The 14,824-nt window shown below is 57.3% G+C and overlaps 1 protein-coding gene across 1 annotated transcript in view; it reads left to right on the top strand.

Moving 5' to 3' along the window:
* LOC142906528 (uncharacterized) overlaps positions 1 to 14,824 on the top strand; it is a 35,737-nt gene extending 20,913 nt beyond the window's left edge. Inside the window, exons 2-4 of the mRNA XM_076054534.1 lie at positions 13,253 to 14,254; positions 14,425 to 14,582; positions 14,683 to 14,824. Of these exons, the coding sequence (XP_075910649.1) occupies positions 13,253 to 14,254; positions 14,425 to 14,582; positions 14,683 to 14,824 (1,302 nt within the window). The remainder of the gene's footprint in view (positions 1 to 13,252; positions 14,255 to 14,424; positions 14,583 to 14,682) is intronic.

Raw genomic sequence — 14,824 nt, forward strand, 5'->3', positions numbered from 1 at the left:
ACCACACAGAGACACCCACAGACTCATCACACAGAGACCCATAGACTCACCACGCAGACACCCACAGACTCAAACAGAGACCCACAGACTCACCACACAGAGACCCACAGACTCACCACACAGAGACACGCACAGACTCACCACACAGAGACACCCACAGACTCACCACACAGAGACACGCACAGACTCACCACACAGAGACACCCACAGACTCACCACACAGAGACACCCACAGACTCACCACACAGAGACACGCACAGACTCACCACACAGAGACACGCACAGACTCACCACACAGAGACACGCACAGACTCACCACACAGAGACACCCACAGACTCACCACACAGAGACACCCACAGACTCACCACACAGAGACACGCACAGACTCACCACACAGAGACACGCACAGACTCACCACACAGAGACACCCACAGACTCACCACACAGAGACACGCACAGACTCACCACACAGAGACACGCACAGACTCACCACACAGAGACACGCATAGACTCACCACACAGAGACACGCACAGACTCACCACACAGAGACCCACAGACTCACCACACAGAGACCCACAGACTCACCACACAGAGACCCACAGACTCACCACACAGAGACACCCACAGACTCACCACACAGAGACACGCACAGACTCACCATACAGAGACCCACAGACTCACCACAAAGAGACCCACAGACTCACCACACAGAGACACGTACAGACTCACCACACAGAGACCCACAGACTCACCACACAGACACCCACAGACTCACCACACAGAGACCCACAGACTCACCACACAGAGACACCCACAGACTCACCACACAGAGACACCCACAGACTCACCACACAGAGACACCCACAGACTCACCACACAGAGACCCACAGACTCACCACACAGAGACACACAGACTCACCACACAGAGACCCACAGACTCACCACACAGAGACCCACAGACTCACACAGAGACCCACAGACTCACCACACAGAGACCCACAGACTCACCACACAGAGACACGCACAGACTCACCACACAGAGACACACAGACTCACCACACAGAGACACCCACAGACTCACCACACAGAGACACCCACAGACTCACCACACAGAGACACACAGACTCACCACACAGAGACCCACAGACTCACCACACAGACACCCACAGACTCACCACACAGAGACCCACAGACTCACCACACAGAGACACACAGACTCACCACACAGAGACCCACAGACTCACCACACAGAGACCCACAGACTCACACAGAGACCCACAGACTCACCACACAGAGACCCACAGACTCACCACACAGAGACACGCACAGACTCACCACACAGAGACACACAGACTCACCACACAGAGACACCCACAGACTCACCACACAGAGACACCCACAGACTCACCACACAGAGACCCACAGACTCACCACACAGAGACCCACAGACTCACCACACAGAGACCCACAGACTCACCACACAGAGACCCACAGACTCACCACACAGAGACACCCACAGACTCATCACACAGAGACCCATAGACTCACCACGCAGACACCCACAGACTCACCACATAGAGACCCACAGACTCACCACACAGAGACACGCACAGACTCACCACACAGAGACACGCACAGACTCACCACACAGAGACACGCACAGACTCACCACACAGAGACACGCACAGACTCACCACACAGAGACACCCACAGACTCACCACACAGAGACACGCACAGACTCACCACACAGAGACACGCACAGACTCACCACACAGAGACCCACACACTCACCACACAGAGACCCATAGACTCACCACACAGAGACACCCACAGACTCACCACACAGAGACACCCACAGACTCACCACACAGAGACCCACAGACTCACCACACAGAGACCCACAGACTCACCACACAGAGACACGCACAGACTCACCACACAGAGACACGCACAGACTCACCACACAGAGACCCACACACTCACCACACAGAGACCCATAGACTCACCACACAGAGACACCCACAGACTCACCACACAGAGACCCACAGACTCACCACACAGACACGCACAGACTCACCACACAGAGACACCCATAGACTCACCACACAGAGACACGCACAGACTCACCACACAGAGACACGCACAGACTCACCACACAGAGACCCACACACTCACCACACAGAGACCCATAGACTCACCACACAGAGACACCCACAGACTCACCACACAGAGACCCACAGACTCACCACACAGACACGCACAGACTCACCACACAGAGACACCCATAGACTCACCACACAGAGACCCACAGACTCACCACACAGAGACCCACAGACTCACCACACAGAGACACCCACAGACTCACCACACAGAGACACCCACAGACTCACCACACAGAGACACCCACAGACTCACCACACAGAGACCCACAGACTCACCACACAGAGACCCACAGACTCACCACACAGAGACACGCACAGACTCACCACACAGAGACACGCACAGACTCACCACACAGAGACCCACACACTCACCACACAGAGACCCATAGACTCACCACACAGAGACACCCACAGACTCACCACACAGAGACACCCACAGACTCACCACACAGAGACCCACAGACTCACCACACAGACACGCACAGACTCACCACACAGAGACACCCATAGACTCACCACACAGAGACACGCACAGACTCACCACACAGAGACACGCACAGACTCACCACACAGAGACCCACACACTCACCACACAGAGACCCATAGACTCACCACACAGAGACACCCACAGACTCACCACACAGAGACCCACAGACTCACCACACAGACACGCACAGACTCACCACACAGAGACACCCATAGACTCACCACACAGAGACCCACAGACTCACCACACAGAGACCCACAGACTCACCACACAGAGACACCCACAGACTCACCACACAGAGACACCCACAGACTCACCACACAGAGACACCCACAGACTCACCACACAGAGACACCCACAGACTCACCACACAGAGACACCCACAGACTCACCACACAGAGACACGCACAGACTCACCACACAGAGACACACAGACTCACCACACAGAGACACCCACAGACTCACCACACAGAGACACCCACAGACTCACCACACAGAGACACCCACAGACTCACCACACAGAGACCCACAGACTCACCACACAGAGACCGACAGACTCACCACACAGAGACACCCACAGACTCACCACACAGAGACACCCACAGACTCACCACACAGAGACACCCACAGACTCACCACACAGAGACACGCACAGACTCACCACACAGAGACACCCACAGACTCACCACACAGAGACACGCACAGACTCACCACACAGAGACACCCACAGACTCACCACACAGAGACACCCACAGACTCACCACACAGAGACACCCACAGACTCACCACACAGAGACACCCACAGACTCACCACACAGAGACCCACAGACTCACCACACAGAGACCGACAGACTCACCACACAGAGACCCACAGACTCACCACACAGAGACCCACAGACTCACCACACAGAGACACCCACAGACTCACCACACAGAGACCCACAGACTCACCACACAGAGACACCCACAGACTCACCACACAGAGACACCCACAGACTCACCACACAGAGACCCACAGACTCACCACACAGAGACCGACAGACTCACCACACAGAGACCCACAGACTCACCACACAGAGACCCACAGACTCACCACACAGAGACACCCACAGACTCACCACACAGAGACCCACAGACTCACCACACAGAGACACCCACAGACTCACCACACAGAGACCCACAGACTCACCACACAGAGACACCCACAGACTCACCACACGGAGACACCCACAGACTCACCACACAGAGACACGCACAGACTCACCACACAGAGACACGCACAGACTCACCACACAGAGACCCACAGACTCACCACACAGAGACCCACAGACTCACCACACAGAGACCCACAGACTCACCACACAGAGACACGCATAGACTCACCACACAGACACCCACAGACTCACCACACAGAGACACACAGACTCACCACACAGAGACACACAGACTCACCACACAGAGACACCCACAGACTCACCACACAGAGACCCACAGACTCACCACACAGAGACACACAGACTCACCACACAGAGACACCCACAGACTCACCACACAGAGACCCACAGACTCACCACACAGAGACACCCACAGACTCACCACACAGAGACACCCACAGACTCACCACACAGAGACACCCACAGACTCACCACACAGAGACCCACAGACTCACCACACAGAGACACCCACAGACTCACCACACAGAGACACCCACAGACTCACCACACAGAGACACACAGACTCACCACACAGAGACCCACAGACTCACCACACAGAGACACGCATAGACTCACCACACAGAGACACGCATAGACTCACCACACAGACACCCACAGACTCACCACACAGAGACACACAGACTCACCACACAGAGACACCCACAGACTCACCACACAGAGACCCACAGACTCACCACACAGAGACACACAGACTCACCACACAGAGACACCCACAGACTCACCACACAGAGACCCACAGACTCACCACACAGAGACCCACAGACTCACCACACAGAGACACCCACAGACTCACCACACAGAGACACCCACAGACTCACCACACAGAGACCCACAGACTCACCACACAGAGACCCACAGACTCACCACACAGAGACACCCACAGACTCACCACACAGAGACACACAGACTCACCACACAGAGACCCACAGACTCACCACACAGAGACACCTACAGACTCATCACATAGAGACCCACAGACTCACCACACAGAGACCCACAGACTCACCACACAGACACCCACAGACTCACCACACAGAGACACCCACAGACTCACCACACAGAGACCCACAGACTCACCACACAGAGACCCACAGACTCACCACACAGACACCCACAGACTCACCACACAGAGACCCACAGACTCACCACACAGACACCCACAGACTCACCACACAGACACCCACAGACTCACCACACAGACACCCACAGACTCATCACACAGACACCCACAGACTCACCACACAGAGACCCACAGACTCACCACACAGAGACCCACAGACTCACTACACAGAGACCCACAGACTCACCAAACAGAGACCCACAGACCCACCACACAGAGATCCACGGACTCACCACACACACCCACAGACTCACCACACAGAGACCCACAGACTCACCACACAGAGACACCCACAGACTCACCACACATAGACCCACAGACTCACCACACAGAGACCCACAGACTCACCACACAGAGACACACACAGACTCACCACACAGAGACCCACAGACTCACCACACAGAGACACGCATAGACTCACCACACAGACACCCACAGACTCACCACACAGAGACACACAGACTCACCACACAGAGACACACAGACTCACCACACAGAGACACCCACAGACTCACCACACAGAGACCCACAGACTCACCACACAGAGACCCACAGACTCACCACACAGAGACACCCACAGACTCACCACACAGAGACACCCACAGACTCACCACACAGAGACACCCACAGACTCACCACACAGAGACACCCACAGACTCACCACACAGAGACACCCACAGACTCACCACACAGAGACCCATAGACTCACCACACAGAGACACACAGACTCACCACACAGAGACCCACAGACTCACCACACAGAGACCCACAGACTCACCACACAGAGACACACACAGACTCACCACACAGAGACCCACAGACTCACCACACAGAGACACGCATAGACTCACCACACAGACACCCACAGACTCACCACACAGAGACACACAGACTCACCACACAGAGACACACAGACTCACCACACAGAGACACCCACAGACTCACCAAACAGAGACCCACAGACTCACCACACAGAGACCCACAGACTCACCACACAGAGACACCCACAGACTCACCACACAGAGACACCCACACACTCACCACACAGAGACACCCACAGACTCACCACACAGAGACACCCACAGACTCACCACACAGAGACACCCACAGACTCACCACACAGAGACACCCACAGACTCACCACACAGAGACCCACAGACTCACCACACAGAGACCCATAGACTCACCACACAGAGACACACAGACTCACCACACAGAGACCCACAGACTCACCACACAGAGACCCACAGACTCACCACACAGAGACACCCACAGACTCACCACACAGAGACCCACAGACTCACCACACAGAGACCCACAGACTCACCACACAGAGACACACAGACTCACCACACAGAGACACCCACAGACTCACCACACAGAGACCCATAGACTCACCACACAGAGACACCCAAAGACTCACCACACAGAGACCCACAGACTCACCACACAGAGACACCCACAGACTCACCACACAGAGACCCACAGACTCACCACACAGAGACCCACAGACTCACCACACAGAGGCACACAGACTCACCACACAGAGACCCACAGACTCACCACACAGAGACCCGCAGAATCACCACACAGAGACCCACAGACTCACCACACAGAGACCCACAGACTCACCACACAGAGACTCACAGACTCACCACACAGAGACCCACAGACTCACCACACAGAGACACCCACAGACTCACCACACAGAGACACACAGACTCACCACACAGAGACCCACAGACTCACCACACAGACACCCACAGACTCACCACACAGAGACCCACAGACTCACCACACAGAGACACACAGACTCACCACACAGAGACCCACAGACTCACCACACAGAGACCCACAGACTCACACAGAGACCCACAGACTCACCACACAGAGACCCACAGACTCACCACACAGAGACACGCACAGACTCACCACACAGAGACACACAGACTCACCACACAGAGACACCCACAGACTCACCACACAGAGACACCCACAGACTCACCACACAGAGACCCACAGACTCACCACACAGAGACCCACAGACTCACCACACAGAGACCCACAGACTCACCACACAGAGACCCACAGACTCACCACACAGAGACACCCACAGACTCATCACACAGAGACCCATAGACTCACCACGCAGACACCCACAGACTCACCACATAGAGACCCACAGACTCACCACACAGAGACACGCACAGACTCACCACACAGAGACACGCACAGACTCACCACACAGAGACACGCACAGACTCACCACACAGAGACACGCACAGACTCACCACACAGAGACACCCACAGACTCACCACACAGAGACACGCACAGACTCACCACACAGAGACACGCACAGACTCACCACACAGAGACCCACACACTCACCACACAGAGACCCATAGACTCACCACACAGAGACACCCACAGACTCACCACACAGAGACACCCACAGACTCACCACACAGAGACCCACAGACTCACCACACAGAGACCCACAGACTCACCACACAGAGACACGCACAGACTCACCACACAGAGACACGCACAGACTCACCACACAGAGACCCACACACTCACCACACAGAGACCCATAGACTCACCACACAGAGACACCCACAGACTCACCACACAGAGACCCACAGACTCACCACACAGACACGCACAGACTCACCACACAGAGACACCCATAGACTCACCACACAGAGACACGCACAGACTCACCACACAGAGACACGCACAGACTCACCACACAGAGACCCACACACTCACCACACAGAGACCCATAGACTCACCACACAGAGACACCCACAGACTCACCACACAGAGACCCACAGACTCACCACACAGACACGCACAGACTCACCACACAGAGACACCCATAGACTCACCACACAGAGACCCACAGACTCACCACACAGAGACCCACAGACTCACCACACAGAGACACCCACAGACTCACCACACAGAGACACCCACAGACTCACCACACAGAGACACCCACAGACTCACCACACAGAGACCCACAGACTCACCACACAGAGACCCACAGACTCACCACACAGAGACACGCACAGACTCACCACACAGAGACACGCACAGACTCACCACACAGAGACCCACACACTCACCACACAGAGACCCATAGACTCACCACACAGAGACACCCACAGACTCACCACACAGAGACCCACAGACTCACCACACAGACACGCACAGACTCACCACACAGAGACACCCATAGACTCACCACACAGAGACACGCACAGACTCACCACACAGAGACACGCACAGACTCACCACACAGAGACCCACACACTCACCACACAGAGACCCATAGACTCACCACACAGAGACACCCACAGACTCACCACACAGAGACCCACAGACTCACCACACAGACACGCACAGACTCACCACACAGAGACACCCATAGACTCACCACACAGAGACCCACAGACTCACCACACAGAGACCCACAGACTCACCACACAGAGACACCCACAGACTCACCACACAGAGACACCCACAGACTCACCACACAGAGACACCCACAGACTCACCACACAGAGACCCACAGACTCACCACACAGAGACCCACAGACTCACCACACAGAGACACCCACAGACTCACCACACAGAGACCCACAGACTCACCACACAGAGACACGCACAGACTCACCACACAGAGACACCCACAGACTCACCACACAGAGACCCACAGACTCACCACACAGAGACCCACAGACTCACCACACAGAGACACGCACAGACTCACCACACAGAGACACCCACAGACTCACCACACAGAGACACCCACAGACTCACCACACAGAGACACCCACAGACTCACCACACAGAGACACCCACAGACTCACCACACAGAGACACACAGACTCAACACACAGAGACACACAGACTCACCACACAGAGACACACAGACTCACCACACAGAGACACCCACAGACTCACCACACAGAGACACCCACAGACTCACCACACAGAGACACCCACAGACTCACCACACAGAGACACCCACAGACTCACCACACAGAGACACCCACAGACTCACCACACAGAGACACGCACAGACTCACCACACAGAGACACACAGACTCACCACACAGAGACACCCACAGACTCACCACACAGAGACACCCACAGACTCACCACACAGAGACACCCACAGACTCACCACACAGAGACCCACAGACTCACCACACAGAGACCGACAGACTCACCACACAGAGACACCCACAGACTCACCACACAGAGACACCCACAGACTCACCACACAGAGACACCCACAGACTCACCACACAGAGACACGCACAGACTCACCACACAGAGACACCCACAGACTCACCACACAGAGACACGCACAGACTCACCACACAGAGACACCCACAGACTCACCACACAGAGACACCCACAGACTCACCACACAGAGACACCCACAGACTCACCACACAGAGACACCCACAGACTCACCACACAGAGACCCACAGACTCACCACACAGAGACCGACAGACTCACCACACAGAGACCCACAGACTCACCACACAGAGACCCACAGACTCACCACACAGAGACACCCACAGACTCACCACACAGAGACCCACAGACTCACCACACAGAGACACCCACAGACTCACCACACAGAGACACCCACAGACTCACCACACAGAGACCCACAGACTCACCACACAGAGACCGACAGACTCACCACACAGAGACCCACAGACTCACCACACAGAGACCCACAGACTCACCACACAGAGACACCCACAGACTCACCACACAGAGACCCACAGACTCACCACACAGAGACACCCACAGACTCACCACACAGAGACCCACAGACTCACCACACAGAGACACCCACAGACTCACCACACGGAGACACCCACAGACTCACCACACAGAGACACGCACAGACTCACCACACAGAGACACGCACAGACTCACCACACAGAGACCCACAGACTCACCACACAGAGACCCACAGACTCACCACACAGAGACCCACAGACTCACCACACAGAGACACGCATAGACTCACCACACAGACACCCACAGACTCACCACACAGAGACACACAGACTCACCACACAGAGACACACAGACTCACCACACAGAGACACCCACAGACTCACCACACAGAGACCCACAGACTCACCACACAGAGACACACAGACTCACCACACAGAGACACCCACAGACTCACCACACAGAGACCCACAGACTCACCACACAGAGACACCCACAGACTCACCACACAGAGACACCCACAGACTCACCACACAGAGACACCCACAGACTCACCACACAGAGACCCACAGACTCACCACACAGAGACACCCACAGACTCACCACACAGAGACACCCACAGACTCACCACACAGAGACACACAGACTCACCACACAGAGACCCACAGACTCACCACACAGAGACACGCATAGACTCACCACACAGAGACACGCATAGACTCACCACACAGACACCCACAGACTCACCACACAGAGACACACAGACTCACCACACAGAGACACCCACAGACTCACCACACAGAGACCCACAGACTCACCACACAGAGACACACAGACTCACCACACAGAGACACCCACAGACTCACCACACAGAGACCCACAGACTCACCACACAGAGACCCACAGACTCACCACACAGAGACACCCACAGACTCACCACACAGAGACACCCACAGACTCACCACACAGAGACCCACAGACTCACCACACAGAGACCCACAGACTCACCACACAGAGACACCCACAGACTCACCACACAGAGACACACAGACTCACCACACAGAGACCCACAGACTCACCACACAGAGACACCTACAGACTCATCACATAGAGACCCACAGACTCACCACACAGAGACCCACAGACTCACCACACAGACACCCACAGACTCACCACACAGAGACACCCACAGACTCACCACACAGAGACCCACAGACTCACCACACAGAGACCCACAGACTCACCACACAGACACCCACAGACTCACCACACAGAGACCCACAGACTCACCACACAGACACCCACAGACTCACCACACAGACACCCACAGACTCACCACACAGACACCCACAGACTCATCACACAGACACCCACAGACTCACCACACAGAGACCCACAGACTCACCACACAGAGACCCACAGACTCACTACACAGAGACCCACAGACTCACCAAACAGAGACCCACAGACCCACCACACAGAGATCCACGGACTCACCACACACACCCACAGACTCACCACACAGAGACCCACAGACTCACCACACAGAGACACCCACAGACTCACCACACATAGACCCACAGACTCACCACACAGAGACCCACAGACTCACCACACAGAGACACACACAGACTCACCACACAGAGACCCACAGACTCACCACACAGAGACACGCATAGACTCACCACACAGACACCCACAGACTCACCACACAGAGACACACAGACTCACCACACAGAGACACACAGACTCACCACACAGAGACACCCACAGACTCACCACACAGAGACCCACAGACTCACCACACAGAGACCCACAGACTCACCACACAGAGACACCCACAGACTCACCACACAGAGACACCCACAGACTCACCACACAGAGACACCCACAGACTCACCACACAGAGACACCCACAGACTCACCACACAGAGACACCCACAGACTCACCACACAGAGACCCATAGACTCACCACACAGAGACACACAGACTCACCACACAGAGACCCACAGACTCACCACACAGAGACCCACAGACTCACCACACAGAGACACACACAGACTCACCACACAGAGACCCACAGACTCACCACACAGAGACACGCATAGACTCACCACACAGACACCCACAGACTCACCACACAGAGACACACAGACTCACCACACAGAGACACACAGACTCACCACACAGAGACACCCACAGACTCACCACACAGAGACCCACAGACTCACCACACAGAGACCCACAGACTCACCACACAGAGACACCCACAGACTCACCACACAGAGACACCCACACACTCACCACACAGAGACACCCACAGACTCACCACACAGAGACACCCACAGACTCACCACACAGAGACACCCACAGACTCACCACACAGAGACACCCACAGACTCACCACACAGAGACCCACAGACTCACCACACAGAGACCCATAGACTCACCACACAGAGACACACAGACTCACCACACAGAGACCCACAGACTCACCACACAGAGACCCACAGACTCACCACACAGAGACACCCACAGACTCACCACACAGAGACCCACAGACTCACCACACAGAGACCCACAGACTCACCACACAGAGACACACAGACTCACCACACAGAGACACCCACAGACTCACCACACAGAGACCCATAGACTCACCACACAGAGACACCCAAAGACTCACCACACAGAGACCCACAGACTCACCACACAGAGACACCCACAGACTCACCACACAGAGACCCACAGACTCACCACACAGAGACCCACAGACTCACCACACAGAGGCACACAGACTCACCACACAGAGACCCACAGACTCACCACACAGAGACCCGCAGAATCACCACACAGAGACCCACAGACTCACCACACAGAGACCCACAGACTCACCACACAGAGACTCACAGACTCACCACACAGAGACCCACAGACTCACCACACAGAGACCCACAGACTCACCACACAGAGACCCACAGACTCACCACACAGACACCCACAGACTCACCACACAGAGACCCACAGACTCACCACACAGAGACACCCACAGACTCACCACACAGAGACCCACAGACTCACCACACAGAGACCCACAAACTCACTACACAGAGATCCACAGACTCACCACACAGAGACACCCACAGACTCGCCACACAGAGACCCACAGACTCACCACACAGAGACACCCACAGACTCACCACACAGAGACCCACAGACTCACCACACAGAGACCCACAGACTCACCACACAGAGATCCACAGACTCACCACACAGAGACACCCACAGACTCACCACACAGAGACCCACAGACTCACCACACAGAGACACCCACAGACTCACCACACAGAGACCCACAGACTCACCACACAGAGACCCACAGACTCACCACACAGAGACACCCACAGACTCTCGGAGTTATCGTTCTAAGCATCTCGTGGCGGCCATGCTGTGGACCGCCCCTCGTTCGCAGGTCGCCAACGGACGCGGAGGCCCGGGGACACGGAGACACGGGAACGGAGACACGGAGACACGGAGACACGGGAACGGAGACACGGGGACACGGACACACCGTGACGCGTGGACGCGGGGAGACGGAGAGACGGAGACACGGGGAGACGGAGAGACGGAGACACGGACACACGGACAAGCTGGGATGCGGGGAGATGGAGAGACGGAGACACGGGGAGACGGAGAGACGGAGACACGGGGAGACGGAGAGACGGAGACACGGGGAGACGGGGAGACGGAGACACGTGGAGACGGAGAGACGGAGACACGGGGAGACGGAGAGACGGAGACACGTGGAGACGGAGAGACGGAGACACGGGGAGACGGAGAGACGGAGACACGGGGAGACGGAGAGACGGAGACACGGGGAGACGGAGAGACGGAGACACGGGGAGACGGGGAGACGGAGACACGGGGAGACGAGGAGACGGAGACACGGGGAGACGGAGAGACGGAGACACGGGGAGACGGAGAGACGGAGACACGGGGAGACGGAGAGACGGAGACACGGGGAGACGGAGAGACGGAGACACGGGGAGACGGAGAGACAGAGACACGGGGAGACCGGCGCCCCTCCTGTTGTCGTCACTCGCTCCCGCGTCTCCAGGAGGGGGAGAACTCCTCGCGGGGTTCTCCTCTCGTCCCCGGCTGCTCCTCCCCTCCTTTGTCGCCGCCTCTGCCGCCTCCGCCGCCTCTCTCCGCTGCGTCGCCGTCGCCGTCGCCGTCCGACGAGGAGTGGGAGGAGCTCGAGGGGGACGAGGAGGGAGAGTGGGACCACGACCACGACCACGAGGAGGAGGAGGAGGAGGACGAGGAGGACGAGGAGCAGCAGGAGGAACTTCCCTGCGTGAGCCAAAATGGCGGCTGCGTGAGGAACGGTGAGACGGAGGAGGTGGTGGAGGCGGAGGAGGAGGAGGAGGAGGAGGAGGTGGTGGAGGCGGAGGAGGCGGAGATGGTGGAGGAGGTGGAGGAGGTGGAGGAGGCGGAGGAGGAGGCGGAGGCGGAGGAGGTGGAGGAGGAGGCGGAGGAGGCGGAGGAGGCGGCGGAGGCGGAGGAGGAGGCGGCGGAGGCGGCGGAGGCGGCGGAGGCGGTTCCTCTCCCCCACACCGCGGCCCTCCGCTCGCCATCCGCCAGCGGGCGGCGGCGGCGGCCCCGGGGCCCCCCCCCACCGCGTCGTCGCCTTCAGCGGGCGTCCTGCCCCCCGGCGCCCGGCCGCTCCGGCCCCGCGGAGCGGCCGGCCGAGAGCCGGGCCCGGCCGCGGACCGCCGCTGCCGCGGCCGCCGCGCCGACGAGTAGGAGCGGCGGGAGGCGGAGCAGGTGGAGGAGGAGCAGGAGCAGGAGGCGGGTGGACGAGCTGCTGCTGCTGGAGCTGAGGGCGGCGCGGGCGGGCAGCGACCGTCGGCTGGACGAGCTGCTGGCGCTGGGCCGCGAGGCGCTGGGCCTGCAGCGGGAGCAGGGCCAGGCCCAGGGCCGCCTGCTCGGGGTCCTGGAGGAGGTGGCGGGCGCCCTGGGGCGGGGACGCGGGGCGCCGTAG

This window comes from Petromyzon marinus, chromosome 66 (assembly GCF_048934315.1).
Source record: "Petromyzon marinus isolate PM22_M1 ecotype Great Lakes invasive population chromosome 66, UKy_Petmar_22M1.pri1.0, whole genome shotgun sequence".
NCBI lineage: Eukaryota > Metazoa > Chordata > Hyperoartia > Petromyzontiformes > Petromyzontidae > Petromyzon > Petromyzon marinus.